Source organism: Oryzias latipes, chromosome 6, assembly GCF_053564925.1.
Source record: "Oryzias latipes strain Hd-rR chromosome 6, Olatipes_Hd-rR_3.1".
NCBI lineage: Eukaryota > Metazoa > Chordata > Actinopteri > Beloniformes > Adrianichthyidae > Oryzias > Oryzias latipes.
Window position 1 is genome coordinate 23,300,420 of NC_136242.1, and position 12,859 is coordinate 23,313,278.

A 12,859-nucleotide genomic window follows, 5' to 3' on the forward strand; every position below is an offset into this window, starting at 1 on the left:
ACTGGGAAATGTATCTTGCTTGAGCTCCCAACTCCGGCTTGAGATAATGTTAGAAGAACATGTGGTGTCAAAAACCAATACATCACCTTAGTGGAAAATGTTTTCACAAAAGGTAAATATATAAATAAAACATTAACAGTTTTATGTAACTTATTTCAACATTTAAAATTCCAAATTGTCTGCAATCTGAAAGTGTGAACAATTGTAAAATTGCGCTATTAATGCAAGTTTTAAATACTTATCCCTGTATTTACTCATTTATTTAAATAGAAGCTTCAGTTGTGTTGAACTCATGTTGGTAACTCAAAAGTTGGAGACGGTAATCATCTGAAGGTCACAATGTGAAGCAAAACAAGAAATTCTGACTTTAGATACATCTTTGGTATTTAGTTGGCCAGGATTTTCAGAAGCGATAAAGAATTAAAATATATATCCTAAAATAAAATAAGAAGGACGCGTGCAGGAGTCAACTGAATGAAGGAGAGCTTTAACTTGAGAGCAAAACTGGAAGCAAGTCACACAGTCGTGATCTCTCCGGCAGCGAAGTGAAAAACAAAGGATCTTGCTCCCTGACTCAAATTGCATCTGCTTGATGAAAATACCAAGTACTACTAAATCTAAAATCATGTGTTGCTGCAAAAAATTTCAACAAATAAAAAGACATTGGATAAAAATCTCAATCTTGCTTGGAAAAAGAACTTCCTGGTATTTAATACGCAGAATTCTCCTAAAATGTTTCCCTTTTAGTCGCTTAGAAAGACTTGGTTTACCTGCAGTGACAGCTTTCCTGACAAACTTACATAAAATATTCATTTAACTATAGTGAGACACCCTGCTGTCTCCCAAAACACCTATAAACAGTGGACTGCAATGTTAGAAGATGCTCTTTTTCCTGTAGCACAGCTGCACGTGTATATCCCTTAATCCAGTCACAGGGGCTGATGTTTGATCCAGCCAGACTGAGAAAGAGAAGGTCAACAAACATGTTTTATGAAAAGGAAATGCACACAAGGGTCTTGTGGGGTCCCTTTGCCTGGACTCTTACATTTATGTTCACTGCTCTGTGAGACAAGCACAGACAGAAAGGAAGTAGCTGCTGGGATTCAGTTGATGGGATGCTGTCCCAATGAAACTCGGTCAGACTCATTTGTCTCTGGCTTTGTAACTCCATTACAATAGACGTGCACACACTATTGTGTCTATTTCAACGCACACAGCTGTACATGTCACTGTTCCATGCCTGTGTGGGAGATAACTAATGGTGAAATGTGGTTGACATGGAAACTACATGAGTTCACAAAAACTAGTAGAAATTCAAGGAAAAAAAATAAACACCCATTTTTCTTTCTTGATTAAACCAACTTACATGTTTTCATTACACAAATAAAGGAACACGCTCCATTTTAATTAAAGACTGAAATAACACGAATGCAAAGTAAAAAAGTTTCCATTTATTTCTTTTACATCATACAAGGACATCTGGTAATTTAAAGTAAAACCATTTTAAAAAGGAAGAATGCAAAAACAATGAAGTTTACCTTTTTTTCGAACAGCTTCTTCAGATTCTGGTTTGCGTGTGACAGAAACAACCTTCATCAGCAGTCTGCTGCCTCCTTGCCGGATCAAAGAAACTACCTGCTTATGGCCCACCTTCACCACATTCACCCCATTTACCTGCACACAACACACCAAGACAAAACGCAAACCTCTTATTTAATTAACAGCAATTGAAAGCATCCAAATATAACCACTTAGTCATTCATTCATTTATATGAAAGACTGTAAGTAAACAATAATAAACAAAATGTCAAAACCCTTAAAAAACTTTGCTTAGATCTGGAGTATTTCTCTTTCTGTGCTAAACAAGATCACCTAAATGTTCAACGATGACAAATAAAGAAGCAAGAATCTCTCTGATCACCTCAATCAAGAAGTCCCCCGTTCTGAGACCAGCCCTCCAGGCCACTCCCTCCACGTCCACTGACTCCAGATACTGTAGGGCCGGGAACGCTGGGGTGGGCGTGAACTCTTCAATGGGAGTCTCAGCTAAAACGAAAGACTGAAATTTTACAAACACCCTGAACAGCAAAACAAGACGTCCAGCTTTATTTTATTACCTTTACAGTGATTGAAATCACAAGTGAAAACAAAAAATAATTTGTATGGCTTTACAACAGGCAAAAGTTGTCTTTAGCCTTCCAGGCCCTAAAAGTGTCTTGTGCACCCCTGGGCAACCTTCCAGTTGTTCCAATGGTAAATTTGTACTTGGGAGGGGTGGAGCTAACACAATGACTGTATATGAGAATTGGACTGAGTGACCAATCTCCCCTGGCGTTCCAAATAAGAAGTACTCCCAAGAAGCCAAAATCCCATAGACTACTGTTGAGAAATAAACAGCTGTCAGTCATCATATATGTGTTGTTGCTAATCCTTTTTTTTATTTATATTGTTCATTTAGTGCAAGATATATAAGTTATAAACTGGCCAATCAGATAGCTCAACAAAAGTATGTGGTGCCCGCTGGCCTCCAAGGTTCGAAACGCTTGATTGACACATTTTTACATATGCAATTCGTCTGGCTCCAATATGGTGGCGCTCATATTGGGAAAGAATTACGACTAAATTGACACCATTGCATTTGAGCCAGAAGTGAGCCATTTCCTAGGGGTGATTTCATTCTCACTCGGTCCAGTTCTTATATTAGCTAACACCATTTGGAGGACACTACAGCAGCAGTACCATTATATGGATGTCTTGCTTTAGGTTGAAATCATCATAAGTTTTAAAATCTTTTGTTCCAAAGCTGACATTTCTTTGGACTGAAACCTTTTTTTTTGTCAATAATGCTTCTGTTAGTTGGTTTAAGTGTGAATTCTGCCTACTGACCAAAGTCTCCTTGATGTATGGTACAGTGTAGTGACTGTCATGAATACATTGCACACAAACATGTTTGTATGAAAAAAAGACATACAAGCACCTACAGTCTGGAATCTTGCAGGGATAAGTAAGGGCAGTTTTACAAACTCCATTTAATCTGGGCTGGACTTCAGCTCACGCACTGACACATGAGAGATCTCGGAGGACCACCAAGTGATCTGCAGTGGTGTGTGTGTCTGTGTGAGAGAGAGAGTGTTCAAGGATATTGGGGAGTAAACGACTGACTGAAAAAGAGAGTGGGGTGAGCCAAGATTCATAGTAGTGAGTGATGGAGCAGTAAAGCGCACTCAGACTTCCGCAAGCGGCCTGAGGGGAGTTGCCATGGAAACCAACCCGAGAAGAGAGTTGGCACATGCAAGAGTAAAATGAATTTGTGGTGAAGGAGACAAGCTGAAAGGCAATTTTAACTAAAAAAAAAAAAAGAACGGGAAAAAAAGCGGAAGGTATAAGAATGAAGATATTACACAGGAAGAACAGGTAAAGATGAAGAAAGGAGAAAAGAAGAACAAAGCAAGGAGGGAAGTGTAAAAAGATGAAAAAAAGTGAGGAAGGTAGAGAGAAGTGTTTTCTACTAAAGCTCAAAGCCATGTGTGAGGAACAGATGGGATAGCTAGCTGACAGCTCAGCCAAGGATGACGCCAAGAGAGGGGCTAAGTGCCCCCCCCCCCCCCCCCCCCCACGTGCACACACACGCCTGAGTACATCTGAATAAATAAGCTGAGTGTTGACCAAAGCTGGTTTTGTTGTTGACTCAAAAAGTGATAACGCCAGCTGAGCTGAGTTCAGTGACTCAGATCTTCTTGCAACTTATGAGATCAGAGCGCCTGAACACACTGAAATCAAAGATGCAATAAATGTTTTGGCAATGGCACAGTGCGTCGCTCACCTTTGGCTCCCCGAAGGACAAAACCAAAACCCTCATTTTCTTTCTTGTGTAAAACAGCGTTCTTCTCCTCTATGATGTAGTCACTGTCAAGGAAAGAGCAGAAGAGGTAAGACTCTACCGGCATCCCACACAGATTGAGTATGCGTGTGTGTGTGTGTGTGTGTGTGTGTGTGTGAGATAAAGAGACCCGCACTGAGATACACACTTGGCCCTTCTTAGAATTTTCTCAAGACCTCCTGTCATTATCAGGACATAAGTCATGTCAGGATTTCTAGACACTGTATATCAGGCATGTCCAAAGTCCGGCCCAAATGCAGTCCGTGTTCAAATTAATAATATTTGGCTCACAGCACTTTTTGAACCAATGTATATGATTTTTTGATAAAGGTTGGATAAATAATGCTTCAAGCCATCTTAAACACTGTTGTGTGACTCTTTTGTAACACTTTCTGGCTCATTTTTTAAATGTCCACTGGAAATAAACAAAAAAAAAAAGTTAACAGCAGGGGCTACCACTTCCAGGACAAGTGGAAATTGGCATATTTTTTGAGTGAAATATTAAACAACTGTGTCGGCTCAACATGCCAAGAGATTGTGGCTGTTTTCAAAGAGTTCAATATCAAGAGGCACTACCAGACGAGACATGCTATAGACGACAATTTTACTGGGAATGAACAGTGCAAAAAATTAATAAATTCACAATTTTGGTAAAAACGTATTTAGATGTTTTTGTTTTATATATGAACAAACGAAAAGTAGGTCAGTACAATGATATGTTTATTAACTAGTTAATTTGCATTGAATGGTATTAAAATAGTTCAAAGAATGTGAGGTTGGCCCTCATGCAGTTTCACCTCACCCAATCTGGCCCTTTCTAGAGACCCCTGCTGGAGATCAAAAACACACAAATAGTAAAAGGAATAAGATTAAGTGTGTGAGAAAATGATTGGGAGGAAGTAATTTTTCAGACAGAGGGATGAGCTGGAGAAGGTTATTAATTTCTGTTTGTAGTGGAATTTCTATCATAAAAGCGTCTTGGAAGATGTAAATTAATTTGACAGGAATGACGTGCAATGCTTCAAATGCAGGATTAATGCAGCAATTTGAAAAAGCAAAGCAAATGTCTGGTTTTTGGTTTCAAAAACTGCTCTTTTACTACCGCTAGTCATTTGAACTTGAAGCTGTATAATAAAGGTAGATATATTAAAAATCGATCGTAATAAAAAGTAAACAATCCTTTATTATTCCTGGTAGGTCTACAAATGTGGCATTTACTTAACTTATAAAAAAGAAGAAAAGTGGTTAAAAAAATGACAGCTTCCAAAAAAAAAGGCGCACGTTTTGTTTGAAATATAACAACAGTTTTAGCATTAATAGTCATATCATTTTACACATATCAAGAGCCGCTGTTTGACTTAATCAGTAGAATTCATTCATTCACCCAACACACAAAACCAACAGAGATCTTGGAGACCCCAATCTAACATTTAGTAAGAATTGGTGGAGTCGGGGGGCATTTTTGGCTTTTATAGATATTATTTAATCTATCTTAAAAATCTTAAAAACAGCATTAATTAAGTTTAATTAACTTAATGCTTTTATAAAAAAAAACAAAAACCTTGATCTATGGTCATATTAATGCAGCCTTAATATATTAAGTTCACTGGAGAACTTACTGTACCTTAAAAGCACCAAAGGGAATTTTCCACTTTACTGTAGTAGTTGAGTATGCTTTGTGCTTTGACAGTTGTGTTGCTCATACTCTGTAGTATTCAGCCCCCATGCACTTATCTTGGATTTCTTCTTTTTTTCCAGAATCCGTTTTTTGTTAAGAGTTTTTCCTTACCGCGAAGGAGGGTCAAAGGGCAGGGATGACCAGTTTAGTTTAGCCTGTTTAGTTGGTTCAGTTTAGAATTTTCCTATTGAATTCTATGTATTCATCATCCTTATGATTTTATGTTCAATTTACAATTACCGGAACGAAGCCCACTGAGACGACTGTTGTTGTGATTTCTGGGTATATAAATATAATTGAATTGAATTGAATTGAATAAAATAAATAAAATAAAAAAAGAACCATAAATGTTGAAGAAGCTTAAAGAATTTGTAACATGGTAAATACAAATCTTTGTCTTCAACTAATTAAGTGAGCAACACTGTCAGCTTTAGTTACATTACTATAAACTCAGTTTATTCACTGTTCTATTTAGACCACTAATGAGTTTTATTTTCAACAAATAAAAAACTTAAATTCCCTTCTTGAAGAAGAGACTGTGGCTGCATATGCACATCGTGTGTGTGTCACTCATCAGTCTGCACAGTTCACAGATGAAGACTTAAGTTTCCATCTGCATATTAGAATCTGCACTGACTGCAAAGGCAGTTTGGTTCCTTTAGATGGCAGCAGCATCACTGCACATCATCACCTTTCCAAAGGAACTTTTTAAAGCAAAAGAAAGTGGTACATTACACCTTCAGATTTGACTGTCACACCATATGTGGGTTATATAATGTGGTAACTCTGAGGCTGTACCTGTATGAGGTGAAGTTGTCGTAAGATCCCACAGTGTAGTGTCTGAACAGTCTTTTGTTGCGATCCTCCCGACTCTCTGCAAAAGAGACCAAAGAGCCTTTTATTCCAACAAGAAAAGACTAGAAATCCGAAGAGTACTTAATTGTAAGCTGACACTAGGCCTTGAATTTGAAAGAATACCTGTAATTTTTTTACAGAGCTGATAAAACTACATCAAGACTGGAGGTTAGTTATCCATTTTTTACAACCGATTTTGTTTTTGTAATTTACAGCTTCACTCAACAGTAAACGCATGAGCAACCTCAGCATCTTATTGTGTTTTACTTTAATTTGACACATGAAGGTCAGGATTTAAAGGTGAGGTTAGCCAACGTTTGTCTGCTGATTGGATTCAAGTAGCATTTGCAGGAATTAAATGTCTCAAAAAGGCAGTTTAGGAAGCTGTCAGATGTTTTTATTTTTTACCATCATAATGCCAGGGGTGCATCTGCCCCAGTTTTTTAGCACGTCAGTACAAAAATGCCAGTAATAATCGAATTCAGTGAGCAGAGAGGGGGAATAAGCTGGCATGAAGAAGCAATTATCATTAGCATGCTTCATTTATCATAACATATGAGAGTGTAATTGTACCGTGGTAATTCTTTTGAAACTGTAAAATATTGCACAAAGGCTTTTAAATCACTTTTTTCTTTCACTAACAGATGAGTTGGACACCAAAGCAGTGTTAGTTTCAGAGTACAGTGTGTGTGTGGTTAAAGTCAGCATGTGGATTTATCCCATGTGAGTGCTGATAGAGATCGATGCCATCTCTAATGCAGGCTGCATCTACGCTAAACAGTAACCTGCTGACAAAGCACCACATGACCTTTTGAAGTCACACAGCAACTCTTAATTGGAAGAGCTGTGAGTGCAGGAGCTTTGTGGTGGGGATATGAGATTCGCTGCATGTTGCTATAAAAATTGGTAATAAGTCCACCTTTGTTTCAGCTTTTTGGCTTTTTTCTGGATTCTGCAAGTGTAAAGCTTTTTTTGATTATTCAAAGAGTATTAAGAGTCAATTGTTTCTTCCAAACTTAAAAAAAAATCACATAGAAGATTGATGAAAATAAAAACAACTAAACAGGGGCGCTGTACTAAATCGACAGAATCAGCGAGTAAAAAATGTACCTGTCATCTATGTGCATTTGCTTAGTCTATTAGCAAAACAATCATCAATCATCCCCAAACTGGCAGGAATCAAAGTTAACACTGAGGAAGTCAATTACAGGAACTTTTACAGAGTAAAACCTGTAGAAAGATGAGGAGGCTGTGAGGAGGAAGAGCTGATAAAAGGCTAAAGAAACAACTTATACTGGTTTGTGGGGATTAAAAGACACACCTGGACTTTTTACTTAATCATAAAGGTATATGCTTGAAACTATTGAGCTTGCGTAATGACATAAAGATAACTTAAAACTTTAAAGTCCCACTCTGATCATCTTTTTAACTATTGTAAAAGCATTCCCAGTGGTCTTTTAATTATGATTGTGCTGATTGTAGCCAAAATTCAAAAAGCCAGCATTGTTTTTTAGGACATAATTTCTGCAGGAGTTTAGTAGAAATTCCCCTCTGACTTGTGACGCAGAGTAATCCCATCCCTGTGTACTATCATCCCTTTGTTTACCCTCTCTTCTGCTAGCTTACAGCTCCTCACAACCCCAACCTAACATTACTGGTGCAACAAAAATGGCGAGCAATATCGGAGCTATCCAGCCTTACAGGTTGGAGCCAGATTCCAGCTCAGATGGTAAAATGAAGACTTACATGGATCTAGTTGTCTACAAGTGCATGCATCAGAATGAAGCAGAGCAGGGAGCTTATGGCTCACCGACTGTAGTAACAATGTCACTGTTACAGGCTTTTTTCCAACTGCATTTTTTGTCTGCTCCTGATTCACAACAATTTGATTCAAGAAATACTCAGAAATGCAATTTTGCACTTAATTTTCTTTATATATGTCCTCCATCATGAAAAAAATGGCAAATACATGATTTTCATTGGAGTGGGTCATTAAGGCCTCAAAATGATGATCTACCACTTTAATATTTTTTGCGCTGCTTTCTTTACATGTAGTGTTTTCCAATAAATAAAACTGTAGCTATAGATTGTGAAGTTTAGGGGGTAACACAATGTTCATGTTAGTGTTCATATTTTTTTAAACTCTGTTATATAATCTTAAAGTTCTCACGTTTGCTCCAATTCATCTTCATATTACACACATCTAAAAGCCAAAATCTGAAATTCATTCATCCATTCATCAACTCAGACACAATGTTGTTCCTCTCATCCTCTTCGGCTGCCTTCACATTATAATTTTGTTTATGTGTTTATCATTTCCCTATCTTCAGCAACAATGAGTGACACTCAAACCCTTGGATTCCGAGATTAAATTTTTACAGCATGAAAGGTTGGCCATTCTTTTTCCATCGCCGAGCAAGCCGGTCTGACTGTCGGGACAGGCTAAAAATCTTTCTGGATGTCATTTCCAATTCAGGTGAGTAATAAGAGGAAAATTTGTAAGTTTTTCATTTGCTCCTTCTTTTGGATGAGGCAGATTTCTCTGGCTTTCACTGATGCTTTGAGCAAGCATGCACTTTAGATTTGAGGAGTGTTGAGGAGGAAGAAAAAGGTGACAACTGGGGAGACATTACAATGGAAAGGTCATCTATGGAGTTGAGATGGTGGACGCGTTTTAAATTCCTTCTTTTTTGCAGGTTTTAACTTTCCCAAAAATATTAAGAAAAACAGCAAATGAACAGAAAAGCTTTGAAGCGACAGAGGCGATATAAGATTAAAGCATATTGTGAGGGTTACCCTTTTGTTTGGTTTTTGTCAGTTATATCATGGTTTTGGTCATGTTGGGCTTTAAATGTCAATCAGTCACCAGTTTCATGTTTTATAATGAAAAACAGCTGTCTACATTTTAGTCATTTACCCTCAGTTAGTGTCTGGTTTTCAGTTCTTCCTCATCAGGTGATCTGCTCTGTTTTGTTCTGTCCCTCCTTGTTGCTCCCAGGGTTTTGCCATGTTTCAGTTCATTTATTAGATATTTTAAGTTACAGCCACCCTCTCCTGCATTTGAGGTCCTACACCACCCAAACTTGCAGTGCATAAGTACCTTTATTTAAATTGTGTAATCAAGCATGGATTTACACAACAGAGTCAATCCCCTTAAAAAATAAAAAGAACTGCTTAAAAAAGACTTATTCATAGAAAGGTATTTAGTTTCTGAGTGTCAACATGGATTCAGAATAAATCAATAAGACTATGAATAAAATAAGATATATTTGATTAAATGAGTGGAATTCTTCTTTATGGTCTGTTTTATGTAAAATAAGTGTTTTGTTCATATTATTTCTTTTATTTTTTTGGTGGGTGTTGTTTTACTTAAACTTTTCTTTTCTTTATCAATATCTTCATCAATTACATTTCTAACCCTCTAAAATAATGCACTACTGTTTTAATTATAGTCAACAATTTAAATCAATAAGTTGAAAATGTAGAAAATGAAAAAAGAAATCGTTTGAAACTGAAGTAAATGTAAAATTATTGAGTGTGGTTTTTTTTTGTCTTTTTATAAGACCATATTTTAATATAAAACATTGACGATTGAAAGCAATTTCATATTTTACATGTTATACTGAGATGGGATGTAACATACAATAATTGCACAGAGTATATTTTACATGAGCAATGTAATACTTTTAACCATAAACTTTGAATGAGAGGTCATCTTTTTGTAGTACTGGAGCATTTGTGTAAAAAGTTTAGTCTGAAGTCAGAACACAAATTGAAAATTATTTCTTTGAAAACGAACAAACAAAAATATATCTATTTGTACATACGTCTATAAAACGGATTTATTTGATATATTAGCTGAGGACTTTACTAAATAGCAAACTATAGTCTTGCAAAAGAATTGTTCTAATTTAGAAATGATATATAGAGACATGTGCAGATTTACTGTTACACGTCAATGCCTAGATCTGCCCATTATCGTGCACATGTGTATGCATGCTCAGAGTGATACCAGATACCATCCAAAAGGCTGAAATGAGGCTCGTTCATCACAACTGTCATGTATTTTGTCCTGCCCAAGAGCATCTATAGGCAAGACCCTGATAGCACAGATAACCTCAACTTTGCTTCCATCCATCACTTTCTCACTGGCACATGCACACACCCACACACACACGCACACACAACAGCAGGTTACAAGATGCTATAAGTAGGTTAGTGACAAGCATTATTACACCTTCTTCAGCTGATCTGAGTTAAAGAAACAAAGTTAGCTTTCTGCTAAATAAAGATATAAAGGAATAAAAAAAATCAAATGTCTAATGGTGATGCTGTTTGATTGCTTTACAGGTAAATAAAATGGTAAAACTTTATTTCTCAAACTTTAATGGAAAAAGGGCAATGCCTGATCTTCAAATACAATATTAGAAGATCCACTGAAAAAAAATATTTTCCGTTATCTGCAATAATTCATCCATGAAATTGATATGATGAATAAATTGTTTGTTGCTTTTTTCCAGGGAAGATGTGAGCCAGAACCGAAATGAAAGCATATTTAGCACGCCAAGCTGTGTGTCACGCTTGACATCACCCTCTCAACAGGTGACATTTCTGAGAGTTCAGCCTCACATACCTCGTTTTCACACCAAATGCTCTAAAAGAACTCATCCATATGTGAATTTACTTTTTTAACTCAATGACAGAAACTGCACTTGGGAAGTGTGTGATCCTCTCAGATCTGGTGGATCACAGGCAGCAAAGAGGGCAAAGTAAGCCTGGAACACAGTTTTTTAATTATCAGAACAATCCAGGGCTCTCTGGTTAAACATCAGTAGAGTCTCAAGTCTCTTCTCTGCCTCCAACTATTTGAACATGGAGCAGCTTCTTAGTTTTACCATCCACCATCACACAATTCCAGCCCTGGCTTTGTTCAACTGGCCTTCTGTTTGATTTAGATGTAGATAATTTAGATGTCTTTAAATTTAAATGTTTGGGAATTACAGCAAACAAAGTAGGGCTGGATGATAAGAGGGAACATCGCAATTTGCGATATTAATGATCAATATTGCGATGACGATAAAGCTTGTGATACATAAAACAAATAGTAAAGCAACCAAAAATATAATTTCCATTTCACTGCAACAGTGTAATTATATAAGAATCAACATAACTTAAATTATAATTCAAATGAAGCTAGTCTGCATAGGAGGCGAGCATCTAACATGAAAGGGCTCCATCCGATTGGTCAACAATGTGAAAGAGTCCATCCGATTGTTTAAATGCATAAATGGATTGATCTGATCCATTAAATACGTAAAAATGCCATGAGATTGTTTTAGTAGATTTAAGATGACCATTTTTTACATTTTGCTGACTTTTGCGATATGCGTATAGCATAGCTTGATATCGCGATAACGATACATTTGTGATTTATTGTGTAGGCCTAAAATAAAACATGCATGAGCATTTTTAAGCACTTCTTAAGCCGTATCATTACAGATAGGCTATCATGTCATTATAACCATTGAATATTATTATATACTATAATTTTAATATATCATATTATATCTTTCTGAGTATGTTCGTAACTTTAAGTTTTAAAAAACATACTATACAAATAAAACTAGCAGGTTTTTTAATTATTAATTATTCTCAATTTTTAAGAAAAAATGTGTCTTTGTTTGGTCACCTTCTGTAAAAAACACAAGTATAGAGACGTTTTTGTTGATAAAAAAAACTTTGCTTTAGTGCATCAAGTAATCAGAGCATTATGTCTGGAAATATATCTTTTAAGTGCAATTATACAAAATCTGACATAAACTTGTCATGTCAGACACTACTTTGTTCTTCTTAACATCAAATAGGCCTTTTATCACCAAACCACACAAGAAAATGTTGAACTGCTGACGCAATTGTTGAACCCTGACTACTTGTTCTACACAAAGTTTAAAATACAGCTTTTGTTTCCAATTTTTTTCTGACATTAAAAAAAAAATTCTTTACACAGACAGTACAGAACCCAAATATGGCAAATACATCAGAGGAATGAGCCGGAGAAGCATTTATTACCTTCATCTCTTTATCTAAATAAGGATAGTTCCCATTTGAAACAAAAAGTTATAAAAAAAACAAACACATCAATCTAACTGCTCACCACATCTTTTAAGATACAGCTTTATACTTTAAACAATCGTATCTGCAATAATCCCTGTGACTTGAAAAGTCACTTCATATCATTTTCCATTACATTTCACATGTAACTCCAGAAATAGAGATTTCACTACAAAGGTAAGAATAAAAAAAAAACTTATGTGAAGGCAGAGCTTGATAGACCTGATGCATATAAACCTAATGCCTTCTTTTTAGTTTGGGTATTCAGTCTAACAAGGTGCTTTGATCTAAGCCAATGATACGGCAGTAACATTGCAGATACCAGTGGTTCATTA

At 36.3% G+C, this 12,859-nt stretch overlaps 1 protein-coding gene across 9 annotated transcripts in view; it reads right to left on the minus strand.

Annotated features, from left to right (window-relative positions):
- Window positions 1–12,859, minus strand: part of shank3a (SH3 and multiple ankyrin repeat domains 3a) — a 210,875-nt gene that overhangs the window by 17,269 nt on the left and 180,747 nt on the right. For all 9 annotated transcript variants that reach the window (XR_002873416.2, XM_023955918.2, XM_023955921.2 and 6 more), the window contains 4 exons: window positions 6,357–6,432; window positions 3,824–3,906; window positions 1,922–2,046; window positions 1,539–1,674 (listed from right to left, as the gene is read on the minus strand). Coding sequence is in view for 8 of the 9 variants with exons in the window: in XM_023955918.2 (XP_023811686.1) it covers window positions 1,539–1,674; window positions 1,922–2,046; window positions 3,824–3,906; window positions 6,357–6,432 (420 nt within the window). In the remaining variant the exon portion in view is untranslated. The remainder of the gene's footprint in view (window positions 1–1,538; window positions 1,675–1,921; window positions 2,047–3,823; window positions 3,907–6,356; window positions 6,433–12,859) is intronic.